A 23,540-nucleotide genomic window follows, 5' to 3' on the forward strand; every position below is an offset into this window, starting at 1 on the left:
AACACTTTTCAACTAGTCTATCTAAATTGTCACCCCATTAAGATCTTTTTACAGGGGAAGCTAAAGTCCCGTCTTTACTGAACAAGGCCTTACCATCTCTCATCTGTTCAGTAGTAATTTTTTTTATGTTTTACATTTCCATAAAATTTACACGAGAGGCATTACTCTCACGTAAAGTAGATTAAAATATGCATCTCTGTATATTTCTTTGTGTGATCAATTTGGTAGTTGCCTACACCTTTTGTTGTAACTCCTTACTGGAAAACCAAATCACGGTCTGTGAGGTTAATCAGAATAGACATCTGCTCATGCTATTTCCCGGATCGCCAAAGCTGGAGGAATCCCAGACACGCTCTGCGGGTATCTGGTAATACCAATCGCCAGGGTGACTGCTTAAAGTTGCTTTTCTCATTTCAATACTTGGCAGAAAACTCGAGTCCGTTCTTTGTTTTAAGATAACACACCGCAAATACAGCAAGCAGGGACAAAGGGGGCACTCAGAGGCTAAATCAGCAGTGAAATAAACTGTGTATTGTCAACGTTTTGGGTATGTGTCCTGCAGAAGGGGTAACAGACCGCGAAACATTGACAATAAACACCATTTGTTTCACTGGGTGTGTACACACTGTGAGATCCTTGCTATGCCCGATTTTCACTTGCGATTTCCCCTGAACTCCCCGGAGCCCAGATAGCACAGATTTTGACTAACTTTTCTTGAGATATGGACTATGTGTGCTTACGATTTTGGCTTATGTGAGATGTCATTGACATGTGAGATGAACTAGATAATACACCGATCTAGCAAGGATTGACTTGCCTGCACAGTCTTATCTTTTCTTGCGATGCCGACATGGCGGGACCGCGCATCAAGATCGAATCGGGATCGCAAGGTGTTTTTCACCTTGCGATCTGCACTAACTTTTCTTGCAACTTTGACTATATAGTCAAAATCGAAAGAAAATATCTCACCGTGTGTACACACCCTTAGTGCTGACTTTCTTCTGCTTGAAATATATTTATACCATTTGTAGTTTCCAAATGAACACGAATCTGCACCATGTGTCGAATGCTGATGGCATTTTAGTGACCCTGTACAGATGAGTATTCTATGCATGTGATGGTGGAAGACTGGCATTGTGCTTTCTGTTGACTTCCTTTTTAAAAGATTTGGTTTTCATTTTAAAGGGGTTGGCTGCCTGTTGTGAACTTGGAGAAACTCTCCTTCCCCTAACTAATAAAGCAGAATACCGTATACCTCTATCCTGAGGAGTGTAGTACGGGTGACCGGCGGTCTCCTGACCGCCGGTCACCTTACAGACGCCGGGATCCCGGCGGGGAGGGGCGAGTGCAGCAAGCCCCTTGCGGGCTCGGTGGCTACCTGCGGTCGCCACGGGTTCTATTCCCACTCTATGGGTGTCGTGGACACCCACGAGTGGAAATAGTCCCTGTTGGTCGGCATGCCGACCATCGGGATAGTGAGCCGTCGGGCTCACGGAGGAGGTCATGTGACTGTCGGTCAGCCGACCGGCGGTCACATGACTACCACCCATCCTGAGGGTGCAATTCAAATGTTTGTTCTTTAACAATAATTAAATTATTGTTGCTATTCAATTGTTCTGGATGCCCTTTAGTTATCTTTCTTGATGCGCCCAGTTAGACAGGGTATAGGCAGGCGCCAATACAGCCGACTATTCACACATTTCAGCTGAAATGTGACTGCTGCGGTTAATGGGCGTCAGAACGAAGCAACATTTGAATAGCTCCGATAGACTCCCATTAGTATTTCACACCTCAGAAACATCTGAATAGCCCCCTTAGAGTCTACTCAATATTCTATACAGGCTACTGCAATCTGCAGGCTTTGGTGGCAGGAGGATTTTGCTAGGGAACAGAACTGATTGTTGTAATTCTTATAGCTGTGTGCATTTAACAAACTGATATCCCCCCCCCCCCCCCCCCATTTGTTTTTTCTTCAATCCAGAGCAACCATGTATATCAAGATTACAGCTCCAGAAACTAGAACTAATGAATTCTGGCTGCGCCAGTCTGTCCAGTAAAGCTTTTTATCAACTGTCCACTCTGAAAAGTGTCTGTTTGCGGCATTATAAGTATCTACAGCACGAAGAATTTATTGAAACCCTCCTGGTGAAGCTTCCTCACTTGACCGAGCTGAAGATTGAATGTAAGTCTTTCTTTCTCATCCACTTCTGAGTCATTCGACAAGTCGCGGCTTTCGTGCAACTGAAACGTAAGAGTTAATTTCCTCATTTCCCTGTCACTTCTCTTCCTTTCCCCCCACTTTGTCTTCTCGTGTCCTCCCTGTGCCTCCAGGGTTGGAACCTTCTGTTACCTCCTCCATGGGGTGAGATCTAGATTTTACCTGGAACCTCAGTGACTGTTAAGCCTTGGCAAGGGAAAAGTAGTCCCAGTGGCAGAACTCTCCCTCTTTGCTATCAGGTGCGGGACAGTTTTTTTTTCTGTTTTTGTATTCCTTTTTTTTTTTCTTTGGGTGCATGTCGGCATACCACAGATAAACTTGGGGGTGAATTGATGAAATAATAGATTTCTAGTCCCTCATTTTTTTCTCTCCATCCATATCTTGTAGACCTGACAGGTGGTTACATAGACGTAAATACCTTGGCATAATCTAGATAATTGATTAGGTGTTCTCCCATCTGACTGAACTGTTTGTTTGCCAGGGGCTGCCCCGTTTGTGCCAATTATAAGTCCAGTATGTTCTAAATTAGAAAATTTGAGCATGGTGGGCACGAAGATTTCCGGAGAGACTCTCGACTGGATCTCGAGGAGTGCCAGCCAGCTGAAATCTCTGAACTTGAGTTTTTCCTACGGATATGATGTCGACATGGTGAAAACTTTACCTCGCTTATTTCCACAGCTGCAAAAACTCTACCTCAGGTAATCGGAAAGTTATTGTAAGCACCACATAATGTAGATAGACGCCCTCATATGGCCAATCAGAAATGGAGGAATCACAGTACAGTTAAAATGAAGGCACGTATTCTGTATTGAATACGGAAGCAGATGCTGTTACTAATCCTCATTTGAGGGGAAATACTATGCTCGGAAAGTAATGTTACTAAGAGAGCAGTATAATTTATTAATTTACAGTAGGTTTGCCGTAGTATCCCTCTAATCCGGGACACCTGTGATTTTCATGGGTTCTGTGGCTGATTAAAACCAGGTGAAACGTAGGTTTGACTTTCACCAGCCACAGAACCTGTCCTTAATGACTAAAGTAGAATTATTGTTATGTTTTACTGAAACCACAATGTGTGAGGACACCTCTGTACTTAATAATTGCCTTCATTAGAAGTATTGCGATGACCCCTCTGCTTCAGATTGACCAGAGAGCACAAACAGCAGCCTTTGAAGCTTTCTTGCATATCACATCCACCTCGTTTATTTGGGTGGAATTGTTGGTGGGTTTTTATTGGTTTCTAAAGCTGACACTTTGTGAATACGGGGTTTCTGTGCTTGTAATGGTAAAAACATCGATGGTGAGCTGATGGTCTATTCTAAAGTGTGGCTTCTCAGCTGTTTCTTGTTGGTTTGAGCATTAGTAAATATGCAGATAGCAAAACTGAAGCATAGTAAGTATACCCCTATGTATCCATTTGTAGACTAATGCCTGAGTTAGGCTGATGCTCCAACACATATCTTATAAGGCTCAGTCAAGGTCCACTCAAGGGGGGTGATTCAGACCTGATTGCTGTGCTGCTAATGTTGCTGACCTGCGTTCGGATGGTCACCGCCCAAGGGGGAGTGGAAATTCGCCCGTGCAATCGCAGCTGCAAATCTGTTCGCACCTCACTTTGTGCAGTCTTTGCGCAGCCCAGGACTTACTCCTACAGTGCGATCACAGCAGGCTGATCGGGGCGGACGTCACACACCCTCCCTGAAAACGCTTGGGAACGACCGCGTTTTTCCGGACACTCCCAGTAAATGGTCCGTTACCACCCACAAACAGCCTCTTCCTGTCAATCACCTTGCGAACGCCGTGCAAATTACATTTGCGCCCCATCCTATCGCTGAGTGGCGATGCCTGTTGTTGTCCAATGCGCGTGCGCATTGCGGTGCATATGCGTGCGCAGTTACGACCTGATCGCCCGCAGTCAAAAACGTACAGCAGCGATCAGGTGTGAATCAAGCCCTAGATCTGTACAGTAACCTACCTTTCCTAGTGTCCAATTACATAGATAGGAGAGAGGTGTTTGAACACAGTGAACTGGTTCGTTCTCAGCTGCTCGAATGGCTGGAACAGAGTGTGCGGTTTGCATGTTCCTTTAATAGACTGGCTGCTATTACTTTCCTTTTAAGTGCTTGTATACAGTACATACCTACATATCCAGGCGATCTGACCTACCAGCCAACCAAGCCTACTCTACCGGAATCTGTTGTTGCCATGGTTGCGTTGGTTCTGTGGTGCATTACAGATATCTGGATGATGTCCTCAACAAGTTGAAGTTGCCCACGTTCTGTGGCTAATCCGAAACAGTCTGACGGGCTTCGATAAATATATTCAACTACCGTTGATATGAATATTAAGTAAAAGCATAAGTCCAATTTTGTTTATGAGAAGGCCAAATAAAAAAAAAAAATTATCCTTACCAAAATACCCTCACAACATTTCTATTCCCTCATTACAACAGCTTTTTATTACTCATCGACGTTGTGTTATGAGCTGTGCATTAAAATTGTGTGAGTCGTACGTTGGCATTTACTTTAACATAAAACCTATAGTAAAGTAAATTTTCAGTTAAGAGGAGAATATTCCGTGCTTCTGGAATCTGTTTCTATAATGGCCACAGCTTAGAACAAAATAGCTGTGGTTAACTTCAACTAGATTCCTAAATCGAACTATATTTAGAAAAAAAAAAGAAAACATTTTAGATTTAGTAGACTACAATTACAAAGGTGTGTGTGTGTATATGTATGTATGTATGTATGTATGTATGTATATGTGTGGGAGGGGGGGATGTTGGCAGTGTATCTGCAACTAATATTTTCTTAGTGTACTTATTGCCCTCTACACATTGGACGTGCCATTTTTCAGAGCTACTAGTACTGGGTGTGATACAGGAGGCCAGCGGTTGGAATGCCAACGGTCACATGACCGACACCAGCATCCCAACAATTAGAATGCTGACAGCGGATGGGGTCATTATTTTACAACTTCCCTGTCCCCTACCCTAACCCGCCTGGGATGGTGGCTAGGGCTAAGATAGTGGGGGTGGTAGCTAGGGCTAAGTCACAGGGAGTGGTGGCTAGTGCTAAGATTTGGGGGGTGGCGGCTACGGCTAACATCCCCCTCCCAGTGCCTAACCCTATCCCCCTTTCCCTGGCACTAACCGTCACCCCAATACTTACCTTTAGGATGTCAGCGGTCAGTGTTGCGGCATCAGGATTCCGCCGTTGGTCACATAACCGCTGGCATCCCAGCCAATCGGAAGCTAACCGTAACCCCTAGTACCAGCTAAGGATTCCACTTTGAAATTGTAACCAAGCTGAGGTATGAGGCACTTTGGGTCTCCAGCAATTTTCTTCTCAAGCTCCTAGTGAACCAAAGAGTTACTTGAATATGATTGTTTTCAATATGGCTTCTTCTGCTGTGAGTACAAAAGATGCACCGTTTAAATTGTAATAATTCTCTTCTCTTCTAGCAATACCAGGTTGACTGAAGACACACTGGTTGTTCTAGCCAACTTGTATTCCTTGCGTGTTCTCGATATTTCAAACAACCTCCATCTGACCCCCGAAGCAATCCTTGCATTTCGAAAAATCACATCTAACAGAATTGGCTTAATTCTCGAGAGATCTATGGAAAGTGTAAAGTACTGCTGCTGGTGAAACTGACTCTGAAGGTCGATCGTAATACCTGTTGTTTTCTGCAGCGTTCCACACCACTTCACATCACTGCAGGAAGCACAGGACCTGACTGGGAAATTCTATTTATAAAGATGCTGATTTTGGATTTGTTATTTATTTTCGAAGCTTGTCGAACAATATAATTTTGTTGAAGGGATGATGAGAAAGAAAAAAAAAAAGCTTGCATATTCTCACTCTTAGCAACTGTAATCCTCTTTGAGCTGTGAAACCGAGATTTGCTTCCACAACTGACACTTCTTCAAAGCAATAATTTACCACCTAAAAGAGTTTACATTTCAATTGTCAGAATGGGTACCCCTTCCTTCTGTCACAGAACTGTTGTTGGGCTGATGGGTTTTTCATTTATCTTTTTATTTCTTATTGGTGGCCGGTCGGCACTAAAAAAAAATAGAAAAAAAATTCTAGTTTTTTTTAAATTTTACTTAATTTTGTCTTGTGCCCTGTGTAACAAGTGAAAATAGACATGGTTCTCTGAGAACCTGCCCAGCCCGGTGCAGTCTTATCTAGCGTGCTGTGCTCTCTCCTCTGCAGAATTCCTCCTAGTGCGCACAACAGGAGAGCTGTGAGCCGTAGAGACTGCTGACCTAGGAGAGGGCACTTAGCACTAGAGGAAATATTCTCTCCAGTAGGACCTGTACTTATTTGCTTACTACTACACCGTGCACAAGGCACTAAATAATAGACTATAAAGATGACGCTGGAGAACTGATGACATGTCTGCTTTACTGTACGTTTCCCCAAGATGCGCCATATAAATAGAGACAGATGTTTTTTCAATGATTAAGTGCCTAATGCATTATTAAATCATTTTTGCCACATCAGTGATTTCTGTGCATGTCACAACTTTATTCGAGCACTGGGTTCAAACACAGTACATTTTTGTTTGAAATGAGGATGTTTTTGTTACTGAATGTCTATTTGCAATATGTTTAACCAGCCATATTCGCCATCCCTGCCAAGATCATGTATTAATCACATATGTCTTAAAGTGTAACGTTTATTAAGGATCTGTGCCTTGGACAATCAAAGATAGGTGTTCGACGTTAGAACATCTCCTTTATATGCCCCTAGTATGTGGGTGGAGGTGGCTCTACAGCCTCCGGCTATCTTAGAGCCTGGCAGCACGTCTAGGTTATGGATAGCACCCACATCTGCACTGCATACAGATTCTGTCTTCCCGCAGTCGGGTAAGTTTACATGCTGGAACAATATAAATGCACGTTAACCCACAGCGACAAATGCGATATTAACTTCTATTATTCTTGCTCACATTAGACTAGCGTATGCAAGTAAATAATTCTGATGTGTTCTAATATCCATAATAGTCAGGACTTGTTTATGCAGAAATTTGGAGCACCATAACTGTTCTAGTCTAAGGGGGTAATTCGATTCAACATGATATTGGAAGAATGTCGATAATGGCAGCACCACATCACGCATTTTGCCTTGCATGAAAATATGTAATGTTGTGCATTTGTATGTACAAGTTATGTGCACACTGCACACCACCCATGCATCATGGTGCTGCATGATGCAACATCACGCATTTTGCCTCACAGGAAAATATTTCACTGGGGTGCTCATGATGTAACATCACGCATTTTGCCTCACAGGAAAATATGTCACTGGGGTGCTCATGATGTAACATCACGCATTTTGCCTCACAGGAAAATATGTCCTGTTGCCATTGACGTGACCAATTAAATAGTTTAGCAGAGCTACTAATAGTACCGTTAGAAGGATCACAACACACTTGTGCTATTGTTATAGATGCACCATTGCCACTTTGATTAGTTATATTCAGTTATCAAATTAACCTTGAGTTAACTAGAAATTGTAGTAAATGTAAGAAAATGTCCTTTCTGTGACCATTTGCCAAGGAGAGTGACCAGTCTCCTCTGGGCAGCACCTTGTCTGAACTCCAAACCCAGTTCCTTTACGTTGGCGTACACAGCGCTCTGGTCATTCATACACACACACACACATACACACACACACTTCCAGGTGCTGCACACCTGGGAAGTGATCACATAAAATTTTAAAGGTCTTTCAGCCTGCGTAAAATAAACGGCAGCAATATTGGTGGTCATTCCGAGTTGAACGCTCGCGAGCTAGTTTTAGCAGCCGTGCAAACGCTATGCTGCCGTCCACTGGGGATTGTATTTTAGCTTAGCAGAAACAGTTTGTGCATTTTCAGAGTAGCTCTGAACCTACTCAGCGCTTGCGATCACTTCAGCCTATTCGTGTCCGGATATGACGTCATACACCCGCCCAGCGAACGCCCAGACACGCCTGCGTTTTTGCAAACACTCCCTGAAAACGGTCAGTTGACACCAAGAAACGCCCCCTTCCTGTCAATCTTCTTGCAGCCATCAGTGCGACTGAAAACTTTGCTAGAACCTGTGCAAAACAACAAATGCCTTTGTACCCGTACGTCGTGCGTGCGCATTGCGGTGCATACGCATGCGCAGAAACGCCAATTTTTAGCCTGATCGCTGCGAACAACGGCAGCTAGTGATCCACTCGGAATGACCCCCATAGTTAATGGAATATGTCCCAGGTTTCGTCACGTATAGTCACATAGTGTACTGATGTCCTTTTAGGGTATCTTCAGTGTGTTCTATGCTGGATTATTGTGTTAACATGCAGAAACTATTTTCAGTTTGTACATTTTATTTTCCCCACTAGGTATTTGCTTTTGTTTTACCTAAACAAGGGCAGTTTGTTCTTTTTATTTATTTTGCTTTTGAATATAATAAAAGAGCTAGTTTGAGGTTTTGAAAACTATGTATTTTGCAAAGTTTTTGACCTTTATGTTATAATTCCAGAGTCTTTGTCCGTCTGTCCTTCTTTTTTTTTTTTTCTTTTGTAGCTGAGCAAATGCTTTCAGAATTACTTCCACTTTAGTGCTTTGATTTTATAGGGCTATTCTCATTGAAGTAAAATGATAATTTCTGCAGAGAGCGTTTATAGTCATATTAATTACACAGTAAAATCTTCAAGTATTTTTTTTTCCAGTGTATTCAATGAATATACACCGTAGCGTACAGGGCCGGATTCAGAAATATTACAAATCACACAGCCGATGCGTCTTTGCACTCGGCTGCTGTGTGATAATGGTGGTCTTTCAGAGTTGTTCGCTCGTTGCCGATTTTCGCTATGCTGTGATTTGCTGCTAAATGCGCATGTGCATGGTACACAGCGCGCATGCGCTTAGTTATTTAACTAAAAACTTAGTAGATTTGCTGGTGTTCGTGCGGCGCTTTTCAGTCGCACTGCTGATCGGTGAGTGATTGACAGGAAAGAGGCGTTTTTGGGTGGTAACTGAGCGTTTTCCGGGAGTGTGCTAAAAAACGCAGGCGTGTCTGGCAAAAATGCGGGAGTGTCTGGAGAAACGGGGGAGTGGCTGGCTGAACGCAGGGCGTGTTTGTGACGTCCAAAGCAGGAGCTAAACGGACCGAGCTGATCGCAATCTAGGAAGTAGGTCTGGAGCTGCTCAGACACTGCAGGGAATTATTTAGTAGCAATTCTGCTAATCTTTCGTTCGCTATTCTGCTAAGTTGAGATACACTCTCAGAGGGCGGCGGCCTAGTGTGTGCAATGCTGCTAAAAGCAGCTAGCGAGCGAACAACTCGGAATCAGGGCCAATATACTAACACCGGAGGAGATGTTTTGTGTAAATAGAAGCTTACTCCCATCTTCTGTGATCTGCTGCTGCATCGCCGGATGCAGCATCAGATCATCTGCGTGATCATCGGTCATTATCACCCTCCGGTTACTCAGGATGACCGGTGTTTTTACGCCAGTGAAGCTGTGTTTAAAGACGCAGACCCTGCCTTGGCATGCCTACAAAATGGGCTGTCAAGCCCCCATTTATAAAATGCTCCCTGTTGCTGCCCCCAGGTGGCAGCAGGCTGTTATTTACCTGACCTTTAGCCACACTGTGTCTCGTGCGGGACCCAATCTGCACATGTGTACTATGGGTCCTGTGCAAGCGCACTTCAACAAACATCACGAGTTTATGTTCATCTCTGAATTGGACACACAACTATATAACTAGCAGCTTTTCAAAATGTTAGATACCGTAGTGATCTATAGATAGACTTCTAGTTGTTAGCACTGTGTGATGCCGCTACGGAGCTCTGTCGATCTGCATTTGATTGCACTTTGGTTTGCTGCATAGTAAACATAGCCATGTCAAACATTTATCTTTGCTCACGCTGAGAGAAACTCGCATCATTTTTTTTTTTTTTTTTTTACAATATGTTTTCATATTGGATGTATTAAAGGGTTTGTTCACTTTCCCCTCTCATGTTTTCCTCCTCTCTTATCGTGTCTTCCTCCGGCAGGGTCCACAGGTTATCTACAGAATAACATTGGGATATGATGGAGCGACAGCGGATTGGCACCAAACTATCACAAGCTTTCTGGCCTCCCAGGATGCAACGGGCTCATCCATATAATCCCGCCCACCAACTCAGTCAAATCAGTTTTTTGTTTGGTGCGGCAGGAGTCGGACCATGGTCACAGGGCTGCTGTTTTTTGGCAGCCTTAAGCTTTATTTGATTAATTTTTATAGTCTTACTATGTTTTCTGAGTGATCTTTCCTAACAGCGTCTTACACGCATATTGGAAAGAGTTGTTCCAACAACTCTCCGCCGGGTCGCAACAACACTTACCCACGGTACAAGTGCTGTCTCGACGGGTGTCTGTGTCGGATGTAACTAGCAGGTCCAGCAGACGTTACCAGGTTGTGTCCGGGGCACGGGGAGAAGGTAAGGCATCGGTTCCACTTAGAAGGGAAATACGGACACAGCCGCACCGTTTTGGGAGGAGACTACCAAACAGTAGCTGGCGCGCCGCCACCACGGGTGCTCCAGCGCTAGGCTTTAGGGATCATAAGGCGCCAGAATTAGTTTGAGGCTGCGATCCCTAGGGATGTCAGCAGTGGGGCGTCAGACGCTCTCCTGGTCGCCCCTCCCCCCAGTTCATGACCAGTTACCGTGCATCTCTCGCCATGAACTGATTGCCTCACTTTCGTCTCAGACGCTACCACAAGGGGACTCGGTTGCAGCATAGGCCGCTGCGTCTGTATACACTAAAGTTTACCGCTAAGAGACCAGGTCGCAGACATGAGCGTCTGCATGCACTAACGTTCACTGAGCGTCTGTGTCCACTAAAAGTTACCGGAGCGGCAGTGTACACTAGTAGCATCTGGATCCACTCAGCGTTTGCTAACGTATTGATCGAGCCTGGAAGTGGGGCGAGTATCCCTGTATCCCACTCTACGGAGTAAGGGTTATACAGCACTAAATTTCTATCTACTTTTTGTCAGTACAAATAGTTACGTTTAGTGCCTATTGCATATGAGTTTATGTACAATACTGTGGTTTTCTCCGCAGTTGCGTCTGAATACATTAAAGTAATTGTATAGAACAGAATACAGTAGATGTACTCCTACATACTTGAAATGTGTTCGTAGTTGATAATATGCTCATATGACATATATATGACTAATATATAACATTTGACTGACTGCTAGTGTGATTGCTGACTTTATATATGTTTGTGTTTTCTTCTGAACCTCAATGCTGGTGCTTGGGTTGGGGTCAGATATCACTTTTATACATGTAAAGTGTTTTCAGTCACAGATTGTGTAGTAGACTGTGAAAAAGCTGATTGTTTATCATGTCTAAGAGCGGCAAAGGTGACGAGGTTACATTAACAGTAACACCAACACTCATAACCCTACCTTGCAGGATAAACATGTTATCAACTCAAACTCTGGCACACGATGGGTTATGTGCAAATTGTTTTGCGTTTCAGCAGATTGCAAGGCAGATCACTGTTCAACAACAAGTAGATCCACCTTGGGCCGTGTTTGCACAAACCTTATCCAGTATAGCTGACAGGTTGGTCCCTGCAGCTTCAACCTCAGGAATAGGGGCCCTCATTCCGAGTTGTTCGCTCGCAAGGCGAATGTAGCAGAGTTACACACGCTAAGCCGCCGCCTACTGGGAGTGAATCTTAGCTTCTTAAAATTGCGACCGACGTACGCGCAATATTGCGATTACAAACGAGTTAGCAGTTTCTGAGTAGCTTCAGACTTACTCTGCCTGTGCGATCAGTTCAGTGCTTTTCGTTCCTGGCTGACGTCATAAACACACCCAGCGTTCGCCCAGGCACTCCCACCGTTTCTCCGGCCACTCCTGCGTTTTTTCCGGAAACGGTAGCGTTTCCAGCCACACGCCCCTAAAACGCCGTGCATCCGCCCAGTAACACCCATTTCCTGTCAATCACAATGCGAACGTCGGAGCGATGAAAATGCCGTGAGTAAACTTACTTTCATCATAGTAAAGTTACTTGGCGCAGTCGCAGTGCGAACATTGCGCATGCGCACTAAGAGAATTCTCACTGCGATGCGATGAAAAACTCCGAGCGAACAACTCGGAATGAGGGCCAGGGTACACTATTAACCCATACATGCAGCTCCCATCTTATGGTATTGTCCCTACAGCTTCTACAAATCAACAAGCTGATAAACCAAGGGTAAATATATCATCAAATTCACAGGCTACACAGGATGATACAATAGATGATGACTCCATATACTCTACTTCACCATATTAAGAACAAATGGAGGTTTTTAGCTCAGAGGATATAGCAGAGTTAATTGGAGCAATGAAGGCTATTCTGTCTCTAGAGGATTCAGCTAAGCCAATAATTAAAACTAAGGCACCTGTGTTTAAACGTCCCAAAACAGTTAGGGTTGAGTTTCCAGGGTCAGAGGAACTGACGGAAATTATGGAGGAACCTTGGGCTACACCCAATAGGAAATATAGAATTCCAAAAAAATGGGATTCTTACTACCCTTTTCCAATTGGGGACTATTTAAAAAGAGAAGTGCCTCCTAAGGTAGATACGCACGTCATTCGATGAGTGCGAAAATCTATTTTGCCTTTACCATCTATGTCATTAAATGATGTCACAGACAGAAGAGTTGATGGTTTTTTGAAAAACATATTTTCTCTGTCAGGGGCAGTCATAAGGCCGGCTATGGCATCGGCCTGGATGGCAAAAGCGGTAGTTGAATGGGCTGAAGAACTAGAAAATAGGCTCTCAGCACCTACTAGGGAGCAGGAGTCCCATATAGCCCATATGAAACAGGCTGCGCTATTCCTAGAAGAAGCAGCAATGGATATTTTTACGATTGCTTCTAAAGCATCAGCCTTAACGGTAACTGCTCGCAGAGCAATTTGGCTACGTACAAGGAAAGCTGATTCAGAATCCAAAAAGATTCTGGAAGCTTTGCCTTTTGTTGGGAAAATTCTTTTTGGTAAAGAACTGACAGATATTCTGGAATCAGAAGCTGAATTCAAGGTGGTCAGGTTTCCTGCCAGTTATTAACCCTAAGGGCTCGGGATTTCGGACATTTCGGTGGCAAGGTAAAACAAAAGGTAAAAATGAATCAAAGCAAACCCAGTACAATAAGTCTGGTAAAGCAAAGAAGCAATGGGCCACTAGAGGGCCAGCTTCCAAACCAGAACAGAAACAATCAGCCTGATGGTGCGGACCTCCACCTGGGGGAATTCTTCAGTTTGCACACATATGGCAGCAGTCGACAACAGACGCTTGGGTGCCAGAAGTGGTATCTCTGGGTTATGTTTTCCCTTTCAAGAAGCAGCCTCCTCTAAGGTTTTTATGCACCAGCCCGTCTCATATAGAGGCGAAGGCCAGAGCACTGCAAGAAGCAGTTCAGAAATTGCTTCAGTCAGGGGTAATTATTCCAGTACCCCCGGCAGAACGGGGGCAGGGTTTTTACTCCAACCTATTTTTGGTCCAGAAGCCAAATGGGCAGTGTTGGACTGGGGCATGAAGGGCCCACCAAGGAAATACAATCATATGGGCCCACTAAGGGGCGTTGCCATATGCTGGAAGGGGTGTGGCCACCTGACCAGAGAGGAGTGGCCAGCCATTATAAGAGCCACCCAGCATAGTATATAAAGAAAAAAAATTGTATAATATTTATAGTTTGTTTAAATGAAGTGTCTTTTAGTACAGGTAACAGGTATGGCGTAGAAATAGTACATTTAAAAGTGTAACATGTAAGTACATATAAAAATCAAAGTCTAAATAAAATAAAAACCGTTTTTGGTACCACAGTCTCAAATAAATAATGTACAATGTAAAAGTACAGTATACAAGCAGTTTTGCAGCCCATAAAGATTAGTTTTTAAATGGAGAGAGCAGTATAGGTAGTCAGTGCTGACTGATGGTCCTGCTCCTAATATGTTAATGCAGAGTAATACTAATATGGGCACTTACATCTACCCGGCGGGGGTTAGCAGCCCAAGTTCATAATGCAATAGTTCACTGGATGCTTTTGTCTCTATACATCTGTGTGGATTTGGTTTAAGTGGTGTCTCTTCCCAAATGCAATGATGTTGTTACACAGGTGCCTGTGTGTCGGGACTCCTGCAGTGTAGCGCGCTACACTGCAATAGCGATAGCAGACAAAAGGATCCACTGAACTATTGCATTATGAAGTTGGGCTGCTAACCCCCGCCGGGTAGATGTAAGTGCCCATATTAGTATTACTCTGCATTAACATATTAGGAGCAGGACCATCAGTCAGCACTGACTACCTATGCTGCTCTCTCCATTTCAAAACTAATCTTTATGGGCTGCAAAACTGCTTGTATACTGTACTTTTACATTGTACATTATTTATTTGACACAGTGGTACCAAGAACAGTTTTTACTGTTTTTATTTTATTTTGACTTTGATTTTTATTTCTTTTAAATGTACTATTTCTACGCCATATCTGTTACCTGTACTAACAGACACTTTGTTTAAACAAACTAAATATTATAGCATTACCCTTATCCAAATCTTGCGGTGCCCCAGGTTATTTTTTCACCTTTACCCTAATATAGGCACTCACCTGACCAAGAGATCCTGTGGGTTCTCAAAGCTGGAGAAACAGCCAGAACAGGAGCAGGTACACCAGCGTCGACGGTAGGGCAGCATCAGGGGCAAGTGGGTCACAGGTGGCACACATTCAAGCAGCCGTCGGCGGGTAGCAGCCCACCGCAGCAAGGAGAGGAGCAGCAGAGGTGGCAGCACTATGAAGGAGTAACAGCAGGGACGGGTGCCGCTGCATAAGCCGTCCTGGCAGACACTGAGTGGGCAGCAACAGGGAGCAGGCACTGAGCAGGGGTGAGTGGCGGCAAGGAATGCTTGGGTCACTGAGCGGAGGCTACAGGTGCCATCTTGCACCATGCTGATTGGCTGGGGTGACTGTACTCGTGGGCCAACAACAGAAATTTTGGGGCCCGGTACACTGATATCTCTGGGGCCCCCTCAACTTCCAATGATCCTGCACTTTTAAAGTAGAGGGTGTATTTTAAAAGAGAGAGAGATAAAGAGAGAGAGAGAGAGAGTATAATATATATATATATATATATACATACACACACATACACACACACATACATACATACACATGAAAGCCCTCACTCGCTGACTCTTACTTCCCGATATATTAGGAAGATGAAATGTGACAGGTATTCTTCAGATAGGAAATAGGAAAACTGCGTAATCAGAATTTTAATAAACCTCCCGTAAGGGGATAAAATGGGGGTTGACATAATGACATCATTCATGCGTGGCTTGCGTTGTGTGAACAATAACGGCCAAAAACAGACAATAAGATAAAAATTTGGATTGAACATCTTGCCCTAACTATTTTGATTCCCTAGGCAATATTTTGCCCCTAAACCCCCCCCGCCCCAGGAGAGGGTGTCAGGGAGATAGCTGGTGACATGGTGAGAGGGTGACAGGGAGATAGACTGTGACAGAGATATTGAGTGACAGGGAGATAGTGGGTGACTGGGGAAGCATAGGAGACAGGGAGATAGTGTGTGACGCTGTGATAGAGGGTAACAGGTAGATAGTGGGTGACAGGGAGACACTGGATAACAGGAAGAGGGCAGAGGCGTAACTAGGGTTAATGGCGCCCAGGGCAAATAAAAAAAAAAAAAAAATGGTTTCAAATTCTGGCCACACACACACACACACACACACACACACACACACACACACACACACACACACACACACACACACACACACACACACACACACACAAAAAAAAAAAAAAATATCACAATACAGGGGTCCATACACACACTAACTATACAGGGGTACACACACACACAAACACACACACACACTAACTATACATGGGTCCTTACATACACTGACACTATGCAGGGGTCCATACACATATATATACACACACACACTATACAGGGGTCCATACATACATACATACATACACTATACAGGGGTCCATACACACACACTAACTATACAGTGGTCCATACACACACACACACACTAACTATACAGGGGTACACACACACACACACACACACACTATACAGGGGTACACACACACACACACTATACATGGGTCCTTACATACACACATACACTGACACTATGCAGGGGTCCATACACATATACACACACACACACACACACACTATACAGGGGTACACACACACACACACACACACACACACACACACTGACACTATACAGGGGTCCATACACACACACACACACACTGACACTATACAGGGGTCCATACACACACACACACACACACACATTATACAGGGGTCCATACACACACACACACACACACACACACACACACACACACACACATTATACAGGGGTCCATACACACACACTAACACTGTACAGGGATACATACATACATACATACATACACACACTATACAGGGGTCCATACACGCACACTGACACTATACAGGGGTACACACACACACACTATACAGGGGTCCATACACACACACACACACACACACACACACACACTGACACTATACAGGGGTCCATACATACATACATATATACACACACACACTCACTCACACTATACAGGGGTCCACACACACACACACACACACACACACACACACACACACAACACACACACATTATACAGGGGTCCATACACACACACACACACACACACACACACACACACACACACACACACATTATACAGGGGTCCATACACACACACACACACACACACACACACACATTATACAGGGGTCCATACACACACACTAACACTGTACAGGGGTCCATACATACATACACACACTATACAGGGGTCCATACACGCACACTGACACTATACAGGGGTGTACACACACACACACACACACACACACACACACACACACACACACTGTACAGGGGTCCATACACACAGACACTATACAGGGGTCCTTTATATACAGTCTTAGGGGGGCACATCTAATATAATAATGCAGCACTGTTGGGCACTGGAGAGAAGGACTTGCCTACCAGAATTAGTAGCAGGGCTGAACATGCTCTGCCTCCATTGCTGCTGTGATCCAGGGCTGGTTATTGCAGGTGCTGGCAGGTGGGGGGGGATTGTGCGGTGATAATGTGTGCCGGCAGGGGTGGAGAGGGTGCGCGGTGGACATGTGTGGGGGGAGGTGCGGTGGATATGTACGCTGGCGGGGAAAAGGGGTGCGCGGTTATACTGTGTGCTGGCGGGAAGGGGATGGTGCGCGTCACCCCCTCACATGCTGTACGGGCGGTGCGTGTACCTGCTGCAGTCAGCCACTCATACTCAGTAGACTGCATTGGCCGCCCGGGAGGGAAATGTGATGTCTGCTGCTGACTGGGAGGCGGGAGCCGCGACTCGCCTGCTGCCCACTGACGACTGCAGGCACTCACCAGCTCCAGCCTCCAGGGCATGCGTGCCTTCCCCTCCGGACCGTGGTGTGGTGCGGCGCAGCAGATGCTCGGCTCTTCTGCAAACTCCTGACTGATAAGCCCCCCCCCCCCCCCCCTGGCAGAAGTGGGCGTGGCTAAATATGATTGTGAACCACCGGTTCCCCGGCAGGCCAGTCCGAGCCTGCAAATGGGTCATTTCGGCCCATCCTCAATCTCAAAATGTTAAACAAATGCATTTGGGTCCCAAGGTTCCACATGGAGACATTACGCTCCATAGTTTTGGCCATGGAACCAGGGGATTACATGGTATCTCTGGATTTACAGGATGCTTACCTGCACGTGCCAATAGCATTGTCCCATCAGTGTTACCTCAGGTTCGCTATCCTCCAGCAACATTTTCAATTCCAGGCATTACCCTTTGGGTTAGCCACAGCCCCCAGAGTATTTACCAAGATCATGGTGGTTATGGCAGCTTATCTCCGCAAGCAGGGGATAAGGATTTTCCCATACCTCGATGATCTTTTAATCCTGGCACAATCCCAGGAATTGCTCTTGAGCCATCTCCAACAGACAATAACTTATCCACAGAAACACGGATGGCTCATAAATTGGGCAAAGTCGTCTCTGATTCCGTCACAACGGATGATTCACTTAGGGGCTGCTTTGGATTCAAGTCTGCAGAAAATATTTTTACCTGTGGAAAAGATATCCAAGGTGCAGTTAATGACTCAGGAATTGTTGCACAGTCAAACAATATCCGTTCACACGGCAATGTGAGTGATGGGGTTGATGGTGTCAACATACGACATGGTGGAATATGCACAATTCCACTCAAGACCTTTGCAACATCTGATTCTGACCAGATGGAATGGAGTACATCAGACAATAAAGAAACAAATGATGGTACTTCCCGTATAGGTAAAAAGGTCATTAGCCTGGTGGCTACAGACATCCCATCTAGACAAGGGGAGACCCTTTTGGATATCGGATTGGGAGATCCTGGCAACGGATGCCAGTCTTCAGGGCTGGAGAGCAGTGTCCGGAAAACTGTGGTTCCAGGGACAATGGACCACAGAAGAAAGTTGCCTGCCAATAAATCTGTTGGAACTCCGGGCCATATACATGGCACTGATTCAGGCAAAGGACATTTTGCACGGAAAACCAGTCCAGATCCGCTCGGACAATGCAACGGCAGTAGCGTACCTCAACCATCAGGGAGGGACTCGCAGCCAAAGAGCAATGAAGGAGGTAAGTCACATACTAAAGTGGGCAGAACTCCATCTTCCGGCATTATCCGCAGTGTTCGTTCCAGGAGTCCTAAACTGGGAAGCGGACTTTTTCAGTCGACACACCATTCGAGCAACAGAATGGGCTCTACACCCGGAAGTATTTCAGACTCTAGTAGACAAGTGGGGGTTGCCAGAGATAGATCTCATGGCGTCCAGTCTGAACAACAAAGTTCCGGCATACGGGTCAAGAACAAAAGACCCCAGGGCGATCCTTGTGGATGCACGGTAAGTGAAATGGGAATTTCATCTGGCATATCTGTTTCCTCCAATCTCCCTGATACCCAGGGTGGTGAGGAAAATAAAGCAAGCAAGGGATGCCGTGATTCTAATAGCTCCGGCTTGGCCCAGAAGGCATTGGTACATAGATCTGCAGAGGATGTCGATGGATGCTCCAGTTCTGCTCCCTCAACGTCCAGATCTACTAATGCAGGGTCCTTGTTATCACAGGCATCTGGATCGGCTGTCTTTAACGGCGTGGCTGGTGAAACCTCTATCCTAAAGTCAAGAGGTTTTTCACAACAGGTAAGTCAAACAATGCTTAGAGCAAGGAAACCTTCCTCTGCTCGCATTTATCACCGAATATGGCAAGCCTATATTCATTGGTGTAGTGAAAGAAATATGGATCCAAGATCTTTCAGAGTATCCAGAATCTTAGATTTCCTTCAGGCAGCAATGGATAAGGGTTTGAAGGTGGCTTCCTTGAGAGTTCAAGTTTCAGCATTGACTGACTGTATGGTTTCAAAAGAAAATCGCCACTTTACAGGATGTGCGTATTTTCTTCCAGGGAATGCTGCGCATTCAACCACCTTTTGTTCCTCCTGCAGTGCCTTGGGAATTAAGTTTAGTTCTCAAAGCCCTTCAAGGGGCTCCGTTTGAACCACTTAAAAAAAGTGGATCTTAAATGGTTGACAGCTAAAGTACTCTTTCTACTGACTATGACATCAGCTAGAAGAGTATCAGATTTAGGAGCGCTGTCATGTAAATCTCCTTTTCTGATTTTTTTTTTTATCCAGATAAAGTAGTTCTCAGAACTAGGTCTGGTTATCTTCCTAAGGTGGAATCTAAGTTTCACCTTAACGAAGAAATTATAGTCCTGGCTTTCAGGTGTTGGGACTTTCTGCTGGAGAAGCATCGCTGGACATAGTCCGTGCATTAAGACTCCACGTGGATTGTACCAGTGCCATCATAAAGACAGATTCTCTTTTCATTCTCTACGGATTTAACAAGAGGGGATGGCATGCTACTAAACAGACGCTAGCAAGATGGCTTTGAATGGCGATTTCAGAAGCATATTCTCGAGCTGATCTCTCTGCTCACTCTACACGTAAGGTAGGTCCAACACAACATGGTGCTTCAGCAGAACAGATATGTAAGGCAGCCACATGGTCTTCCATTAACACTTTCAATAGACATTATGCCTTGGATACCTTTGCCTCTCATGACGCTGAATTCGGGCTAATCAGGAGTGTCCCCACCACTAAAAATTGCTTTGGGAAGTCCCAATGTTATCCTGTCGATAACATGTGGACCCTGTCGGAGAAATATACGTTACGGTAAGAACTTACCGTTGATAACGGTATTTCTCCTGTGTCCACGGGGATCCCACCCTCACGCACCTGATTTGAGAATCTTTATACTCACTAACCTCTTCTCTCTTGCATGGAAGGGTGTGCATGTGTGTTCTTCTCGACTGAATAGGGTTCTACATAATGCTCCTGCCTAAATGCTTTGGAAACAACCAGAGGGCGTAACTAGGGTTTTTGGAGCCCAGGGCAAGATCAATAATGGCGCCCCCCTCAAAAAAAAATACAAAGGAAAGTATGTGCGCACGCCACTGGCGCACTCTGAAAAAAATGGCCATGACCACACGCCAGAATGGGGCTTGGACACTGAAAATAGGATGTGCCAACATGACACGCCAGCTGTTTCATGTCATACTGGGAACATTCTTTTTAATTCCACATGCACCTTACCATCTTCATCTCCTACACAAATAGGTGTCACTGTGTATAAAGGTGTCTGGGTGTGTATGTATAGATGTAGGTGCAGTGGTCGAAGTGGAAGTTTTGAAGTGAGGGTATGGAAAAGTGAAGGGTGTAAATATGCTCTCCGGAAAAGGGGGCGTGGCCACTCAAAAGGGTGTGTCCTTCAGTGTAGTAGGACCCCTTATACTATCTAGTACTGGTTATACTAGTACTAGACCTTATACTATCCTTATACTACCCCTTATACTATTTAATACTAGACCTTTCACATTTTAGCACATAGAATTAGCCAAAATTCACATTATAGTACACAGAATGAGCCGAAATTCACATTAAAGCACACAGAATTAGCCGAAATTCACATTAAAGCACACCGAATGAGCCGAAATTCACATTATAGCACACAGAATGAGCCGAAATTCACATTATAGCACACAGAATGAGCCGAAATTTACATTATAGCACACAGAATGAGCCGAAATTCACATTAAAGCACACAGAATGAGCCGAAATTTACATTATAGCACAAAGAATGAGCCGAAATTCACATTATATATATATATATATATATATATATATATATATATAAATTGGAATGAGTGGCACTCTCAGGACTTCAATAAAGCAAGGAAGGACACGGCGGTCACAACTTCATCTAATCGACGTTTCGATAATTTAATATCGTCATCAGGATAATAACAGTGAACAGAACAACACTTAAATACCTACTCACCACCCCTCATGTGTCCACGCAATCGCCGCGGGCGCCGGGTCCTCAGACGTCAGCAACTTGTGTCGCACACTTCCTCTGCGCCCGGCCGCTCGAGCGGTTGCCCGGAAACAACAGTGTTATGTGACATAAACAAATAAGAGAGCGCAATGCAGGAGAATACAGGTCTGATAGAAAAACAGAGAAAGAGATACATATGAGGAAAACCATCAGTCACATATTGATAACGGATAGCACATAGTAAATTGTAAACTTGTCCGTAAGGGACACAGCAACCGGGTTCGAACCTGGTTGCCTATTATATTACACTGTAGACAGTCACCTCATATAGACAGCAACCATAGTCCTAAAACAAAAACACAGACAGGACAAATGTCTACATGAGTTAGGTTACTACAACGGGGATACTTCAGTCTGCTGGACGGAACATATTTCACACGGAAGCAAGGATAATATGGGCACTAAGGTACTCACAAGAAGCAATTCAGTGGAAGGTTTTCATTTAAACCTTTAGGGGTAATCGTATTCAAGCAGTGTATCCACCTGGCTTCTCTCTGTAAAAGGGCCTTACCCCCATCACCCCCCCTCAAACGTTTGGGTTCAGAATCAATAATTTTATACCTCAATGTGGCTAGACCATGGTTAAATAACTTGAAGTGTCTAGCCACCGGTTGATTGGATCCACTTTTGCCCCCCCTCCAGCGCATGCCATATGGCCGATCTGTGGAGCGCCATGCGCTTCTTGAACATCCTAGTGGTCTTCCCCACATAGAGGAGACCACACGGACAACGTGTGTACTAGTACAGGACAATACCTGGCGTATGGTGATCCGTTCCCCTGAATGCGGGTGGGAAAAGGAGTCGCCATACTCCATGTAACTGCATGTCGTACAGCCGGTACATCGATAGCACTCCGATTTTCTAGTGAGGAAGGTGCTGGGGCCACTAGTTCTAACACTCGTAACATCATTTTTGACCAGCCAATCTTTCAAGTTTCTACTTCTAGTATAACTCGCCATCACTTTGGTATTACTCAGCATAGTCACATCAGGATCCGATGTTACCACAGGCCACAAATTCTTCACTGTCTTCGCTATAAGTGGACTGGCCGAGGTATATTGTTGGACAAACGGGATACAGTCTGCTGACCATTTGTGGGGGGCACCTGGGCATTTGTGCTGTGTTGGTGAGAGTGCCGGTTCCTACACCGGTATATATATATATATATATATATATATATATATACAGGTTGAGTATCCCTTATCTAAATTGCTTGGGACCAGAAGTATTTTGGATATCGGATTTTTCCGTATTTTGGAATAATTGCATACATAATGAGATATCATGGCGATGGGGCCTAAGTCTAAGCACAGAATGCATTTATGCTTCATATACACCTTATACACACAGCCTGAAGGTCATTTTAGCCAATGTTATAATATACTTTGTCCATTAAACAAAGTTTGTGTTCATACACAGAAATCATTTATGTTTCATATACACCTTATACACACAGCCTGAAGGTCATTTAATACAATATTTTTAATAACTTTGTGTATTTAACAAAGTTTGCGTACATTGAGGCCCTCATTCCGAGTTGTTCGCTCGCAAGCTGCTTTTAGCAGCATTGCACACGCTAAACCGCCGCCTATGGGAGTGAATCTTAGCTTAGCAGAATTGCGAACGAAAGATTCTCAAAATTGCGAATAGAAATTTCTTAGCAGTTTCTAAGTAGCTCGACACTTACTCTGCCACTGCGATCAGTTCAGTCAGTTTCGTTCCTGGTTTGACGTCACAAACACACCCAGCGTTCGCCC

General features: G+C 44.6%; 1 protein-coding gene across 5 annotated transcripts in view; it reads left to right on the forward strand.

The window, feature by feature from the left end:
- Positions 1 to 6,728, forward strand: part of LOC134980631 (uncharacterized) — a 34,370-nt gene extending 27,642 nt beyond the window's left edge. For all 5 annotated transcript variants that reach the window (XM_063947535.1, XM_063947533.1, XM_063947532.1 and 2 more), the window contains 3 exons: positions 1,982 to 2,182; positions 2,700 to 2,916; positions 5,682 to 6,728. In XM_063947535.1, coding sequence (XP_063803605.1) covers positions 1,982 to 2,182; positions 2,700 to 2,916; positions 5,682 to 5,868 — 605 coding nt within the window. In that variant the 3' untranslated portion in view covers positions 5,869 to 6,728. The remainder of the gene's footprint in view (positions 1 to 1,981; positions 2,183 to 2,699; positions 2,917 to 5,681) is intronic.
- Positions 6,729 to 23,540: the final 16,812 nt, after the last annotated feature.

Source organism: Pseudophryne corroboree, chromosome 12 (genome assembly GCF_028390025.1).
Source record: "Pseudophryne corroboree isolate aPseCor3 chromosome 12, aPseCor3.hap2, whole genome shotgun sequence".
NCBI classification, from domain to species: Eukaryota; Metazoa; Chordata; class Amphibia; order Anura; family Myobatrachidae; genus Pseudophryne; species Pseudophryne corroboree.